We start from the raw sequence: 16,391 nt of genomic DNA on the forward strand, positions 1-16,391 counted from the left end.
TCACAGAACATAAGGAAATTGCCTGATATCAGGTCAGACTATTTATGCATCTAACCCAGGAGTGGGGAACTGGATTTTGACTTGAAGCCTTCATCTTTCTTACCCCGACCAGCTGTGGGCCAAGTTTGACAGCTGTTGTGAGACCATAGGTCTTTCTTTATCTATCTCATAGGTCTTTCTTTATCTATCAGTACAGGAAATGCTAGTCTCCAATGGAACCTGGATACTACTTTTGAGTTGTGTAGCAAAGGTCAAGAGCTATGTGTACACACACTTCTATTATTTGCCTAATTAAGGTATCAAATTCTTCCTGAAACCCTCCCCCCCCCACTGCCATTCTCATGGAGATTGTTGCTTGGATCTGAATGGCCAGCGCTCTGCGAACAGCTGATGGTGAGAGACTTCCTCGGAACTGGCCCCCTGCCTCAGCTGATTATTTCATTTTTAATGCATTGTTAATCATTTCTGCATTGCTATTAGCACCAGTACCCCCAAAGGCTTTTCTTTTCTTATTTTGGCTTTCCAGCAGGCCTTCCTGTAACCAGCCACAGCTGTTCTGTGCTTCAGATAAAGTCAGCAAAAACCTCCTTTTGTGCACTGATTCCTTAAATAGTGGATGGGATCATGTTTTGATCATTTCCTGTTGTGGGGCAGGAAAAAGATGACTGTTCCAAGGAAGTCATCATTTAAATAAAAATAAAAGTGCAATATTATTTCCCTCCAAGTGGCTGAAGGTTTGGTGTACCCCATTTTATCTTCATAACAGCCCTGAGAAGTGGGTTAGATTTAGAGACCTTGACTGGTTCAAGGTCACCGTGTGATCTTCATGACTGAGTGTGGATTTGAACCCTTACCTCCCAGGCACCATTTCAAAACTTTAACCACTATGCTATGCTATACTGCACTGGCTTTGCTGCTTATCATTTCTTTGTGGTCAGTGAAATACTGGGCATTCCTAAGGCTGTGCTTCTACCATTGCTCTTTTACTTCTTTTGGACATTTGGTGAATGTAGGGGAAGGGGGACTGGGATTGTGCCTTTAAGGTGAATCTATAAAATTTGCATTTTCTTAAACGAAGTGTAGTGAAACACAGCTGTCCTTCAAAATTCACACTTGCCCGAATTTTGCAGCCAAACAGTGTTTAGAAAAATGCGTATATTGGGAGAAGAGTGTGCACGCAAATGAATATGTTAGTGAAAATGGCATGCAAAAATGCATTATATTAGGGGGAAGTGTTTGCAGAAATGTGTACATTAGACAGAGCTTCACACAGAAATGTGTTTATTATGAGAAATACACACTTAAAATGCTAGTGAATATTCATGACCTTTTTTAAAAAGCAAATTGCTGCAGAAATATGGAGAACATAATTTAAGACTGGAAAAATGAGAAATGGAGAGAACCAGAATTGACAGATCCTTGCATTCCGAGCCACTATTGAAAATACCCAATTGCCACCCCCAAAGGGTACAGGAAGAGGACCCCTGATGTAGCTTGGGGTGCCTCCAGGTGTCAGTATTTTGCAGGAGAGGTCCAAGTGTATACTGTCCTTTCAAGTGCGCTGCTCTGGTTCGCCAGAAACAGCTTAGTCATGCTAGCCACATGACCCGGAAGCTGTACGCCGGCTCCCTCAGCCAATAAAGCAAGATGAGCGCCGCAACCCCAGTGTCGTCCGCGACTGGACCTAATGGTCAGGGGTCCCTTTACCTTTACCTTTTGATTTAACACTTGTATTCCCCTTTTCCACAAGACTGTTGAGCTCAAAGAGGCTCATAATGATAACATAAAAAGCTCCCATCAATGCTTCCTATTTTTGTGATTGTGTGTTTGGATTTTGTTCTTTTGAATGAGGGTTTTTTCTTTCGTTTATCTAAGCATAATATGTGCTGGAGATGGTACCTATAATCATCATTGCCTTATTCTCTAGGAGGGATGAGGGAGAAATTCAGTGCATTTTGCCTGGTCTTTGTTTCCCAGATATGTGAACTGAAGGGCAATTATCCTTCCAAATTCACACTTCTTCACATGTTTCAATGCAGTTCTCCAGCCAACATGAACCAAAAGGCTTATGTTTGGGGGGAAAGTATGCACAAGAATATATGCATTTGTGCAAATAGCATTTAAAAAAAATTGCATTGTATTAGGGGGAATTGCTTGCAGAAAGGTGTGCCTTAGTTCACACCACATGCAAAAATGTGTACTGTATATTGGGGAAAATGGGGAGAAAGGAATGTAAGATGGGGGAAATGACAAACTTGGAGAAACCGAAAGGGACAGATTTGCCCATCCCTATTCTCCACGGCTTAGTTTCGGTCACGGGTTTGATGCTGAGGGGTTGACTAGATGAACTTAGAGGTCCCTTCCAAGCTCTACAATTCTATGATCCTAAGGAGACCTTCCTCTCCTGTCTCTCTCCACCCCTGAGTCTCATCTTCTCTTTCTCTCCCTTCTACCCTCCTGGCTTCCAGGATGCTTCTGTGGTTTGGGGCTGGTTTACACCAACAAATCGTGCACGATGCCTCCCATCACATTCCACGACTTGCCGCTGAATATCTACATGGTGATTTTTGGCACTGGGATTTTCGTCTTTGTGCTCAGCCTCATCTTCTGCTGCTACTTCATTAGGTGAGTCACAGCCCCGAGGGAGATGCTGGATGCAGATGGCGGAGGAGGCAGGAAACACAAGCGACGCACCTGGGCCTGTGACTGCAGTTGCTTCTCCTTCACTGCTTTCTAGATAATTTGGGGTCAAAGAGGAAGAGGAGGGGGAGGATTGAAACTTCAAATATTTTTAAACCAAATAGCTAAATCTACTAAAGGGAAGGACTGTGGCTCGGTGGCAGAACATCGGCTTGGCATGCAGAAAGCTCCCAGGTGCAATGCCTGTCGTCTCCAGGCAGGGCTGTGTAGAGACCCCTGTCCCATGAGAACAGCTGCCTGTCAGTGTAGGCAACACTGAGCGAGATGGACCAGTGGCCTGATTCTGTAGGAAGCAACTTGCTAGTCCTTCCATGAGGTTTTTCAAAGAAAGTTCCAGGAATCTGTCAAGAATAAGACAAAGCTTGTTGAAACAGATAACTCCTTAATTGTCCTATGAATTGCTGTCCCTAGCCCAGGGACGGGGAACCTCAATCAGACCCGGGGTCAAATGTGTCCCTCTCTGTTTGTTCTTTGAGAGTCTTCCCAGGCCACACCACCTACTGGCCCTCCTTTGCACCCTCCTTGCATGTTTTTGCCTGGCTGGAATATGTCCTTGAACTCTGATAATGCCTGTTGTTTGTCTGGATGGAGAATAGAGGTTGTGTGTGTGTGTGTGTGTATAGAAAGGAGCCTATTATTATTATTATTATTATTATTATTATTATTATAAATTATTTATACCCCACCCATCTGGCTGGGTTTCCCCAGCCACTCTGGGCGTCTCCCAACAGAATAATAAAAACACGATAAAAATCCAACATTAAAAACTTTCCTAAAAGTCAAATAGTTGTTTATTTTTTTGACATCTGATGAGAGGGTGTTCCACAGGGCGGGCGTCATTACCAAGAAGGCCCTCTGCCTTCTGTGCAAATGTAAGATTTGCATTCATTACCCTGCCCACTTTTGCCTCTGACCCCGCTGACCCCCTGGCAGGCTCCCACCTGGCCCTTAGGCTGAACCCAGATGCCCCACCCTCAATCTGTAGCCCAGTATGGTCTTTCCTGATTAGGAGCGGCTCTCTTTTAAGACCTGTGGCAGACGTCTCTCTCCTGTCACCTGAATCCTTTTAAGTGGAAGGGACACAGGGTGTGGAAGGTTTGCATATAAACCATTTGCTCTGCAACTCAGGCCCCATCTGTACTACCATACCACTGTCACAGCCATGGCTTCCCCCAAAGAATCCTGGGGAGTATAGTTTTTTACAGAAGTCGAGAGCTGCTAAGAGTCACCTATCCCCTGTGAGTTCCCTGTGAAGAGAGATTGAAAATTAGACCGCTCTGTGAATCAAAGGGAAGGGGAGGGTCTCCTTACAACTGTCAGTGCTCTTAACTAACTGCAGTCCCCATGATTCTTCGGGGGAAGCTGTGACTGTTTAAACTGTGATGTAATACTGCTCTAGGGACGCGGGTGGCACTGGGGGTTAAACCACAGAGCCTAGGACTTGCCAATCAGAAGGTCGGCAGTTCGAATCCCCGCGACAGGGTGAGCTCCCATTGCTCGGTCCCAGCTCCTGCCAACCTAGCAGTTCGAAAGCACGTCAAAGTGCAAGTAGATAAATAGGTACCACTCCGGCGGGAAGGGTAGAGGGCATTTCAATATGCTGCTCTGGTTCTCCAGAAGTGGCTTAGTCAAGCTGGACACATGACCTGGAAGCTGTACACCGGCTCCCTCGGCCAGTAAAGTGAGATGAGCACCGCAACCCCAGAGTCATCCGCGACTGGACCTAACGGTCAGGGGTCCCTTTACCTTTAACACTGCTCTAGTGGAAATGAGGCCTGAGCTATGGTTCCTCCGTCCCGAATCTCTCAGGGCTCTAATTCAGTGCAAGCCCCGTCCATTCAAGGCCTGAGCAATTGTTGGCCTGGGTTTCTTTTTGCCAAACTGGTTCTGAGTGTTGCTTCCATGCCCGTCATGAATGTGCAAGGACGGGTGGGAGTCGGAATGCGATGCTGGGTGCAGCTCTTGCCTGAGGAGACTTTACCCCGTGCCACGTAGGATGTGCCGATTAGTTAGCGGGGGAATGAATTTTGCTCTGTGCTGCGAAGGCCCTGGGCCTCCTGGCTTTAGCCTTGTGGACAATGAGGCTTTTATCTAGTCCCCTGAGCAAATACCAAAAAAAGAAAGAGAGAGAAGGGTTGAGTATGATTTAGAGCTGCTTCTTTGCTAAGCCATGCATAACCTCTTAGAGAAGTTCAATCCCCAGGCTGATATGTCATTCCTGGGCAAACAAAGGATGTTCCTCATATTGAGCTTGTAGTCCCCATTGTATATCCAGATTGGTTGTGGGTGCAAACAATACACAGATGGGTGCAAACAATACGCCAGTTGTGGGATTTGCAAGATACTTTAAATTCAAACTCTTTGGAAATTGCAAATGGGGGCAAGGTTCCTAAGACATTGGGATAAAATAGAGGTTTGCCTCTCTTTCTCTCTTTACGCACACGAGTCCAGCTGGATCAGGCCAGCAGCCTTCGTAGTTCGGCATTCCTGATTCCCAGCCTCTGCAGTTGTGAGACCAAAGGCACATAGGAAGCTGCCTTATACCGAGTCAGACCATCTTGACTCAGTGGGTCCCCAGATGTTGTTGGACTACAACTCCAACATTCCTGAGCTCTGGCCTTGCTAGCTAGGGGTGATTGGAGTTGTAATTCGACAACATCTGGGGACCCACAGGTTGAGAACCGCTGGTCTACAGGGACTGGCAGAGGCTCTCCAGAGCCTCTTCAGACGAGAGATTGAACCTAGAATCTTCCACATTCAAAGCAGATGTTCTGCCACTGAGCTACAGCCCTTCCTCTAAGAATTACTGCCTCTGAGCGGCTTCCAACACAATATTAAAATACAGTAATGCATCAAACATTAAAAGCTTCCCTAAACAGGGCTGCCTTCAGATGTCGTCTAAAAGTCTGGTAGTTGTTTTTCTCTTTGACATCTGGTGGGAGGGCGTTCCACAGGGCAGGTGCCACTACCAAGAAGGCCCTCTGCCTGGTTCCATGTAACTTGGCTTATCGCGGTGAGGGAACCGCCAGAAGGCCCTCGGTGCTGGACCTCAGTGTCCGGGTAGAAGGATGGGGGTGGAGACGCTCCTTCAGATATACTGGACCGAGACCATTTGATCCCAATGAGAGAGAGTGAGAGAGCTCTTCACTACTTCTTCCCCACTGCAAATAATTTTGTGAAGCTCTCTTATGACACATGCACAAGCCCTTAGCCATTTCCCCACCTTAAAATGAAAAAGCTATGCACCCCACCCCACCCAGTTTTAACCCTTCCTTACTGGAATAACTGCTTTGCCTTGGCACCAGATGTTTATATTTGTGTGACCACTCCCTTGAGAAACAACCAGCCGAGGACATTCTGCCAAGCTAAGATGACCCGCTCTTGTCTTCACGAAACAGGAAATGGCAGGAAGTTGCAGAGGGGAGGGCCTCATTCAGGTGGTAGACAGATCCATTGTTTCTGGGGGAAAGAAGAGACATGTCTTGCTTTTATCGGCTATTTATAGAAAACTTATTTTTAAACTGTGCATTTGCCTGCAGCCGGGATGTCTAGGAATAGCCAAATGGATGACAAAGAACCAATTTCTTTCAACTTTTCTTTGGAGCTTCTGTCTCCATCAAAATTCCTAAAGAAAAGACGTAGTCAGCGTCTTTCCCAGGGCAAGTGGCAATATCTACTTTGAGAGAAAGTTTTAAGGGAGATCTCTCAACCTCCTCCATTGGAAATTTGAATGCTCTTGTTCAGATCGAGTTAGCCATCACTGAAGTTTTGTCAATAATATTTACTGTAGACTTTTTGAGAGCTGAGCATGTTTGTTACATGAGTTTCATTTATTTACTTTTGCAAGATTTATATAGCACTGAATTAAAAAAAAACAACCACAAGGAAGTAAAATACGCTTTAGAAATTACCGATAAATCAACAGACTAAAAAAAAGTAGGCATAATATAGTGATCAAAATATAGATGGACTAATATGTGTAATATGGGGACGCGGGTGGCGCTGTGGGTTAAACCACAGAGCCTAGGACTTGCCGATCAGAAGGTTGGCGGTTCGAATCCCCACGACAGGGTGAGCACCCATTGCTCAGTCCCTGCTCCTGCCAACCTAGCAGTTCGAAAGCACATCAAAGTGCAAGTAGATAAATAGGTACCGCTCCAGCGGAGAGGTAAACAGCATTTCCGTGCACTGCTCTGGTTCGCCAGAAGCGGCTTAGTCATGCTGGCCACATGACCCGGAAGCTGTACGGCGGCTCCCTTGGCCAATAAAGCGAGATGAGCATCACAACCCCAGAGTCGGCCACGAGTGGACCTAATGGTCAGGGGTCCCTTTACCTTTAATATGAGTAATAAAATCACATGCTTGGGTAGGCCTGCCTAAACTAAAATGTTATCAGCAGGCTTTGTAAAAAATATTAAAGCGGATGTCTAATATTAATAGGCCCAACTGACTCTGCAAACTTTGCAACTCACCAGTGTTACATTGCTAAACTAAAAGGTTCAACTGACGCCATCCCAGCCAGAAGATGCGACAAGACGAGAGTAAAAAAGTTGGTTCTGGGCATATTTGGCCTCAGTTTTTAGGATTAGGTTGAGGTTGCAGCACTCTTAATCCCACTCTCCAGATACAGAGTTCTTTAGCGCTCTCTGGTCCTTCTTGATTGATGTGGCTGAAAGTCAAGAATGACATTGGCATGGCTCCTGCCTGGAGGTGTTGGGGATTGAACCAGAGACCTACTGCATGCACAGCAGTTGCTCTACCACTGAGCTACAGCTCTTTCCCATGTAGTGGCCCCTAGCCCAGCCCTTTGTGCTGCTTGGGCACAAAGAAATCTATGTGAGTCCCAAACAAAACTATTATTCACTGTCTGTTTCCTGCCTCCAGCAGCTCAGGCCATGAAGTTTGACTTCCACAGCAGTGAACGGGTGCTTGTCCTGGCGAGGTGTCTGAATGAGCCTTGACCAAAAGTTCTAAGCCTCAGGACTGGAGCCAGGTTCATTGCCAGCATCCCTTGAGCATTTTAACTGCCTGCCCAAGGGCAGCTCCAGCTTGTTTTCCATTGAGCTCCCAATCTTGAAGCATATGGGCTGAGCTGTTGCATTCGCACTTTCCTCTGCTTTGCAGTCCTAGGGGAAAAAAGTTCTGGAAGCAGGAATGACTCTGTGCAACCAATCCCAGCAAGTGTCATCTGCCTGGGACCAATCGGTTGTTGTTTTTGTTTCTGCCGAACGGCTCTCTGGAAAACCAGCCTCCCAATCTGTGGTGATAAGCCATCATTCAGAAGTCCATAGAGAATGTAGGCAATAATTGCACATTGATTTTATTTGTTGTTTCTTGCTGGGGTTGCAATGTTCCACTGATTAAATTGCTTAGTACAGAGGTGAGGAACCACAAGCCCAGGGGCCAAATCTGGCCCTCGGGATTCTCATTAGGCCACGCCCCTGTTCCCACGCCACACCCCTTACATACATATATATATATATATATATATATATATAATATTTATTCAGATTTTGAAAGTTACAAAAAAGAACAATAAAAAAGAAAAATAACAAAAACATAAAAAATACACACACAAAAACAATTTAAAAAACACACAAATCAGACCTTTACATAGCCTTCTTTCCTTTGCTTATTTCCTTGACCTCCTCACGCCTCCCTTTTTTGTATTCTAGTTCAATTAGGTGTTTCAGCAAATCCTTTCCAGCTTTGTTTTTATCCTAATAATTTATCTTAATATATTATAATTCTCGTCTTTCACCAATTAATAAATCAATTTTAACCTAATCCTTTATATCATTTCTGCTAAAACCACATTACTTCATTCCAACAACCTTCTAACATTCCTTAATTTTGCAATGTTTCTGTAAATAAACTTTGATTTTTTTCCAGTCTTCTTCCACCAACTCTTCAGCTTGGTATTGGATTCTGCCAGTCATTTCCGCCAGTTCCATGTAGTCCATCACTTTCATCTGCCCCCTTACTTATCTTTCTTTGCATACTCTTTGCGTGCTTCTGTCGGGTAGGAATGTGTCCTTAATGCCGCCTGCTCACCTGGATGGAGGGCATGTTTGCGCACATGTGTAGAAACCTACAACGTTTGTGTGGCTGGAATGTACCATTACTCTAGACACCTCTGCTCTTGGCATTGCCCTGTAGTGGCATTCATGCCTCAGAAATTTGCCCAGGAGAGAATGCAGCCTGCAAGCAAAAGGGCGCTCCCCCCTCCCTGGTTTAGATGAATCAATTGCAGAAATATTTAAATCTACTTCAAAAGCACCCAGGATTAATTGGGAAACACATCATGCATACACTTTTAAATATACGTTCTTGTAAAATAATCTTTAAAGGCAGCCCCACATATAAAATTACTGCAATCAAATGATATGTTGCCAGTTTAACATAACAAAGGCTTGCCGCTTGTCTTTGACATGACAGTTCATTTATTTTTATTTAACGACCTGTATATGCCACGTGATCGTAATAAACCCTCAAAGCAGTTTGCAACAAGAAAAGAAAAAAAATGCATTATCAATAAAATGCGGTTAAAACCACATATTGAAAAACATTCAAAAGCTGATTAAAATCAACAATAAACTAAAAACAGATTAACACATGTAGCTTCCATATGCCTGGGCAGGCTTGACTAAACAAAAATGTACAGTGAAGGAGCCTGCTTGCTGTCAATAGGCAGTGAGTTCCAAAGTTTAGGGATTTCTTGGCCTTAACAACCATCCTGCCTTTTCTTACACGTGTTGATAAAACCTCTGATACAGATCAGCTGCTGTGAAGGCATGACATTGTCACAAATAGAGGGCAAAACTGGCAGTATGTTTGCATTATGTTTCTGTGAGAGCAGGCGAAGTCGTCAGTTTGGCTGGGATCACACAGGTCACCTAAGACATTAAGTAGTGTAGCTTTGTGGGACCGAGTGATTGAAAAATGGGCGCACAGTAGACAAGCCTTGAGATGCTGCTGAACCGCAACTCCCATCAGCCCCACAAGCATGGCCAAGGATGATGGGAATTGTAGTTCAGCAACATCTGGAGGGCCAACGGTTCTCCACACTGGATTTAGCATAAGCATAAGGAAGAACTGCTGGATGGTATGAGCTGTTTGTTAGCATAGCAGATTGCCTTAGAAGCTGGTAGTCTCTCCTTTATTAGAAGTTTTTTAGCATGTTTGGGTTTTTCCTGTTAACTTAAAAAATGTTCCCTTTCCCTCTGCAGTAAACTTCGACATCAGGCACAGAGTGAAAGATTTGGATACAAAGAGGTAACAGGGCTATGACCTGGTTTTAAATATTTTTTCCCCTTTTGCTTTCCAAACTGTGATCAAGGGAATGGTTTAGTTCCTGAGCAGGTGTGGGAAGGAGCCGAGATGCCTCTTTCTGGGCTTGCCAGTACCTTAGTGTGCAACAGGAAGTGAGATGTTCATAATCTAGAACAAAGCAGGAAATCTTTTGCCAATCTTGTATCCCTTGCATAGCCATGTAAAGCTGAAATTTTATATGCAGTGAGGAAGCTCTGTCCCATAGGCCTAATCTGCCCCACCAAGTGTTCCCATTTCCCTGCGAGGCCATTTTGTGCAAGCTGCAGCCTCCTGCCCTACAAGTGACGCCAGGTGTGGGGCACATAAAAGCATAGCTTGGCGAAAAGTGGCTTTTCGGGCACCTGCTTCTGTGCCCCCATTGCACAGCGCTTCCCAAGCACCTGACAACCAGCCAACCAAGCAATCTGAAGGAACAGAGCAATGCAATCTCCCCTTTGGGCAGGGATAGAAGGCAGAGGTGTCTCTCGGTCCTGCCAGCCTCTGCCTGCAGTATTACACCGGCCTCATTCAGGTAGTGTGGAGCGCCACTTTCCACCTACCAAACATGGGGAAGTGCTACTGGTTAAGAACCCACCAGCAGCAGGAAATGCCATGTTCCAGAGGCAGGGAAGGAATCCTGAGCCTGCTGTATTGCCAACACATGATGGCATGAGGCCTGGTTGTTGTGCCAGCTCCAGGCTGGTGTAGCAACTTGCCTGCCCGCCCCTACCAACTTCCACTCTGACTAGTATGCAGAGGCAGTGGCGTAGCGTGGGGGGTGCAGGGGGGGCCGGCCGCACCGGGCGTAACATCTGGGGTTAGGGCAAATCCACGGGTTAGGGGGCGCAAATCCACGGGTTAGGGGGCGCAAATTACTTGCCTTGCCCCGGGTGCTGACAACCCACGCTACGCCACTGTGCAGAGGCAGTGGTTGGTGTTAGGTGTGCAATATTAATCTTTCCACAACCCTACCTATCAGCATTCTGGATGTAAGAAGACAGTTGTTTCCTGTGGTTTTTTTAATTGGAAAAAAGTTGGCATTACTAACCATGAAGTTGTTAAGTGCCACACTTTTAACATTTGGGCGGAAAGGGTGCCAGTACTGTGTGCTCTTGAGGAGCCCCAGGAAAAAAGCACTGGTTTTTCCATTGTGTCCTGTTTTCATGACAATCTGTGCTGCTTCCGTTCTGTTGCGGCTCAGTTTCCACCAAATGCAGAGTTACTCATCTCTCTGATGGATTTTGAGTATTTATTCACATAGATTGACGGATTCAGTGTAATGTACGAGGTGACTGTTTCCACAACATTCCTTTCAGTGCAAAGGAAACACAATTCAAATCATTCGATGACAATTACGTATCACCAATTGCATATCATTTGTGGGCTGGGCTGGGGGCAAACCGTGAATACCAACAGACTGATTTATGTTCCGGATGTGAGATGAATAAGCGAACATCGGCAGTTTCCATCACTTTTTCTGTTTTCGTCAGAATACCCTGGCATCCCTAATCAGTAGTTTGCAGTTGTCCTTCTGCCCACGAACTGCTTTGATGTACACCCTCACTCACCAATACCTACACATCTCAGACCTCAGTGTGGCTTTTGCAGGGCGCTGCTGTGTTGCAGAAATGCGCTTGCACAGCAGACGTTTCCACGAGAGTCAAAGCTATGTGCTGATCAGAAAGGACGGAAAAGTTTGAGCAAAGAGAGAAACAATGGGGAAGTTTGCCAAAGCCCGAATTATCTGGGCCAGATCTCCCCACCCAGCAAGTCTGCCTGTGTGATTTATGTGGTTTCTGTATAAACCAAGGTTTTCAGTGTTCAGCAGCAGTCACTGTCTGTCTGCACAGTAGTCAGCAGGATTAAAATACATGCCCTGATCATTCATTTCTGGTGCCCTGATGCTAATCTGCCTCCTTCTCTTTCCTTTCTTCCTCTCAGGTCATTTTAAAAGGTGATGCCAGAAAGCTAAACTTACATGGGGTGAGTATAGAATCCACTTTGATAGATGAAAGGGGCTGGCTTTTAACCAAAATTTAGAAAGCAAAGCTCCCTTGCAGTTTCTTTCTGGGGCACATGGGGAAGGGAACGTAAGAAGAGCCCTGCTGGATCAGGCCAGAGGCCACAGTGGCAAACCAGAGGCCTATGGGAAGCTCAAAATCGGGGTCGAAATGCAACAACACTCTCCCCACTTGTGATTCCCAGCAAGCGGTGTTCAGAATCATACTGCCTCCGGCAGTGGAGAGAGAATAATAGAATTGTAGAGTTGGAAGGGACCCTGAGGGTCATCTAGACCAACCCCCTGCACTGCAGGAATCTCAACTAGATCAGACATGGCAGATGGCTATCCAACCTCTGCTTGAAAACCTCCATCACCTCCTGAGGGAGTCCATTCCACTGTCAAACAGCTCTGACTGTCAGAAAGTTGGAATCTCCTTTCTTGTAACTTGAAGTTATTGGTTCGAGTCCCGGCCTCCAGAGCAGGAGAAAACAAGCTTGCTCCCTCTTCCAGGTTTTTTTTTTTAATTTTTATTTTCAATGCAAAATTACAACAGAAATTACAAACACTGAATCCAAAATAAAACAGTACAAACAAGAAAACAAAGTACAAGAGAAACAAACAAAAACAAAAACACACATCTACAAATAAAACCATATCATCATTCTAATCATTACGTACATATACACATATTGACACCCTTCCTTTGTTCTAAGACCTCAAAATTTTTACTCTTTCTAAATTGAAAATGGTGCAAAAAGTATAAAGATAGAGGTAATCTACATTAGACACAAAAAGTTTGCTCCCTCTTCCATGTGACAGGCGTTGAGATATTTGAAGATGGCTATCCTATCTCCTCTTAGTCTCCTCTTTTCCAGGTGAAACATACCCAGCTCTTTCAACCGTTCCTCATAAGGCTTACTTTCCAGACCCTTGATCCTCTTAGTTTGCCCTACTCTGTACACATTCCAGCTTGTCAACATCCTTCTTAAACTGTGGTGCCCACAATTGGACACGGTATGTAGCTATGATAACCAGCAGCCACTGATAGCTTTATCCTTCATTAAGCTTTCCCTTAATTGTCTTTTCAAGGCACACTACCTCTGACACTAGAAGCTGTGCACAGCCATCACAGCTCGTAGCCATTGCTAGGCTCCATGAATTTGTCTAAACTCTTTTTAACTCTTATTTTGGAGGAGCAAGTGCCATGGCTTTCATTATGTGCTGTGTGAAGAAGCACCTCCTTTTTCCGTCTTGCATCTTCCCATAGAAGACAAATCAAAATTTGCTAAACACTTACACAGATAAACTGTTATTCAGGGAATATCAGTGAGACTGAAGCAAAATCCCTGGCAGGAAGGAAAGAAGGAATCCTAAGAGAGTAGAGCTTGTGTGTGTGTGTTTTTTTTTACTTTGCATGCAGAAGGTCCCAGGTTGAATCTTGGGCACCTCGTGAGTAGTAAGTGACATGAAAGACCTCTGCCAGAAACCCTGAAGAGTTGTTGCCGGTCATTAAAAAAAACCAGTCAGGGCAGCCATGCAGCTTTTATCGGACAAGGGTAGCCTCCTCCAGTTGCTGCAGCCCAAATGAAATTTGTCACTGATCCACACAACTCAACACAACCCCAGGACAATATTTTATTATTATTATTATTAATAATAATAATTATACTCCGCCCATCTGGCTGAGTTTCCCCAGCCACTCTGGGCGGCTCCCAATCAAGTGTTAAAAACAGTACAGCATTAAATATTAAAAAGATGTCTTTTAAAGAGAAGATCGCTGCTTATTTCCTTCACATCTGAAGGGAGGGCGTTCCACAGGGCGGGCGCCACTACCGAGAAGGCCCTCTGTCTGGTTCCCTGTAACCTCACTTCTCACAATGAGGGAACCGCCAGAAGGCCCTCAGCACTGGACCTCAGTGTCCGGGCTGGATGATGGGGGTGGAGACACTCCTTCAGGTATAATAATAGTAATAATAATAATAATAATAATAATAATAATAATAATAAAAAATAATAATTTTATTTATATCCCGCCCTTCCCAGCCGAAGCTGGGCTCAGGGCGGTATACTAGACCTGGGCTGTTTAGGGCTTTAAAGGTCAGCACCAACACTTTGAATTGTGCTCAGAAACGTACTGGGAGCCAATGAAGATCTTTCAAGACTGGTGTTATATGGTCCTGGCAGCCGCTCCCAGTCACCAGTCTAGCGGCCGCATTCTGGATTAATTGCAGTTTCCGAGTCACCATCAAAGGTAGAGCGCATTGCAGTAGTACCCCAGCCCTGCCCTGAAGATGCCAGGGATGGAACCTGGCACCTTTTACATTCAAGGCAGATGCACAATCCCTGAGCTGTGCCTCTTCCACGGCAACTGGGTCAAATGATTTGGCAGAAGCAAAACTGGGCAGTTCCTCTGACTCTGCCCCATTCTAACTCCTGTTTCTCACCCAACCTTTGCAAAACATGACAAGGCCCGCCTTTCTGCCGTGGGTGGGCACGCAGGAGACAGCTTTGTAATGTACGCCTCTTCTTCTCTCCCCCCCCCCCTTTCTCCACAGCAGACTTGTGCCGTCTGCCTAGAAGACTTTAAAGTGAAAGATGAGCTGGGAGTGTTGCCATGCCAACATGCCTTCCACAGAAAGTGAGTAGCTGCCAAGGATGGGCCAAATAGCTGCTTTTGTGCCTCTCGGCTTGGCAGGACGCCCGGCGTTCATTTAACGCCCTTTGGTGCATGCGGCTGGGGAGAGGAGATGGGCTCCTTTGCCCACAGAAAGAGGCGAGGGGAGGGAGCCTGGCTTTTGTTTCTGAAAACCTCTTGGGCTGTGGGGAGGGAGGGCATCTTTGCGAGACGGGAGGTTGGCAGAAGTGGGCCGAGGCCTGGATCAAACCAGACCGTGACATGCCAAGGCTCAGAGCCATTGCCGGCGGTCAGAAGGGAGCCAGGGTTGCACCTATTGTTTGCTTGATGGATTGTTTATTATCCGCTCTGCACCTTAAGGTGGGCTAAAAACATCTGCCAAGCCAAGAGTAGGAACAAAGAACCCATTGAAATGAGGGCTACATTTGTTTCAATTGAGGGGAAGATAGTTGAATGGGGGGGGGGGGCAGATTTTGACTGAACCCCTGAGGCAAAATACAGTCATACCTCGGGTACTTCCGGGTTTTGGCGGTCGCGCATGTGCAGAAGCGCTAAATTGCGCTTTGTGCATGCGCAGAAGCACTGAATCGCAACCCATGCGTGCTCTGCGGGTTGCGAATGTGCCTCCCGCATGGATCACGTTCACAACCCAAGGTAAAATGATTTGAAGGGAGGGAGCTTATACTTTTGGCACAGGGGGGTGGTGTCTTACTCTTCCCCTCCTTCTTTTAAGTTTTCTATTTGTTTTCTTTCTTATTACCTTTTTTTTATTAAAAAAAAAAGCTGCCAGCTTTACTGGCTGGTTTGCAGCATATTGTCTACTGCTCCCCACCCTTCCTTCTTGGACGGCTTGTGGGAAATTTACGTATTATTTATTTGTTTGTGGCATTTATACCACACCGTCTATTCCCAAAGGCTATATATATATATATATATATATATATATATATATATATATATAACCTCTCAATCTAAAACAAAAGATGTAGCATGAAAGGAAAAAGGGAATGGACGGGAGGAGGGGAAAGCAAGCTCAAGTTGCAGTTGCAGCCAATGTCTGTGGCAGTTCTGGCTGTCTTGCCCTTAATAAAGTTCATTCTTTGTCTGGAAACAGCCCCCCAACTAAATTAGAGCTGGAAACAGAGTTGGTGATGATGTTCCAGGCAGGGAGTCAAAACAACTCCTGCCCCACAGGCCCCATGCACACATTTCTTTTAAAGCACATTGCCCTAAAGAATCCCAGCAATTGTAGTTTATTAAGGGTGCTGGGAATTGTAGCTCTGTGAAGGGTAAATTACAGTTGTCATGAGTCTTTTGTGGGCGAGCCATGGGCTTCAAATGTGCTTGAAATATTTGTCCTTCCAACAGCTGCCTTGATGGCAGATTGAATCCTCACAGGATTCTATCCTTCATAGGGTTACCCCCTCCCTTCCTCACTAATGTCAGTGTCAAGAGTGCTAGGAGCAAAAGCAGCAGGCCTTAAAAAGCTGTATTAAAAACAGAACTGGAACGAAATTAAAAGGGGAGAACGTTTTGGGGTTCTTTAAGGGCTCACCCACCATGAACATGTCGAGATTGCAAGCTCCCTCCCCATCCCTGAAAGTGTTTGGCGGGTTATTTCAGGGGTTGAATTGTAACCTGCAAATTGACCGCCTCCACTTGACCAGCCTGAAAGTGAGCTTGCAAATGGTGGGTGGGGCAGCCCCCCAACACTGCCGAGCCTCAGGCGAAGTCCCAGCTCAA

General features: G+C 45.6%; 1 protein-coding gene across 2 annotated transcripts in view; it reads left to right on the forward strand.

Annotated features, from left to right (window-relative positions):
- RNF122 (ring finger protein 122) overlaps positions 1-16,391 on the forward strand; it is a 36,760-nt gene that overhangs the window by 17,630 nt on the left and 2,739 nt on the right. Inside the window, exons 2-5 of one of the 2 annotated variants that reach the window (XM_079955297.1) lie at positions 2,469-2,625; positions 9,930-9,975; positions 11,953-11,994; positions 14,572-14,651. In XM_079955297.1, the coding sequence (XP_079811423.1) occupies positions 2,469-2,625; positions 9,930-9,975; positions 11,953-11,994; positions 14,572-14,651 (325 nt within the window). Of the gene's footprint in view, positions 1-2,468; positions 2,626-9,929; positions 9,976-11,952; positions 11,995-14,568; positions 14,652-16,391 lie in introns of both variants that reach the window. The other variant, XM_079955296.1, reaches the window with a different exon arrangement.

This window comes from Podarcis cretensis (assembly GCF_951804945.1).
Source record: "Podarcis cretensis genome assembly, chromosome: 15".
Lineage (NCBI taxonomy): Eukaryota > Metazoa > Chordata > Lepidosauria > Squamata > Lacertidae > Podarcis > Podarcis cretensis.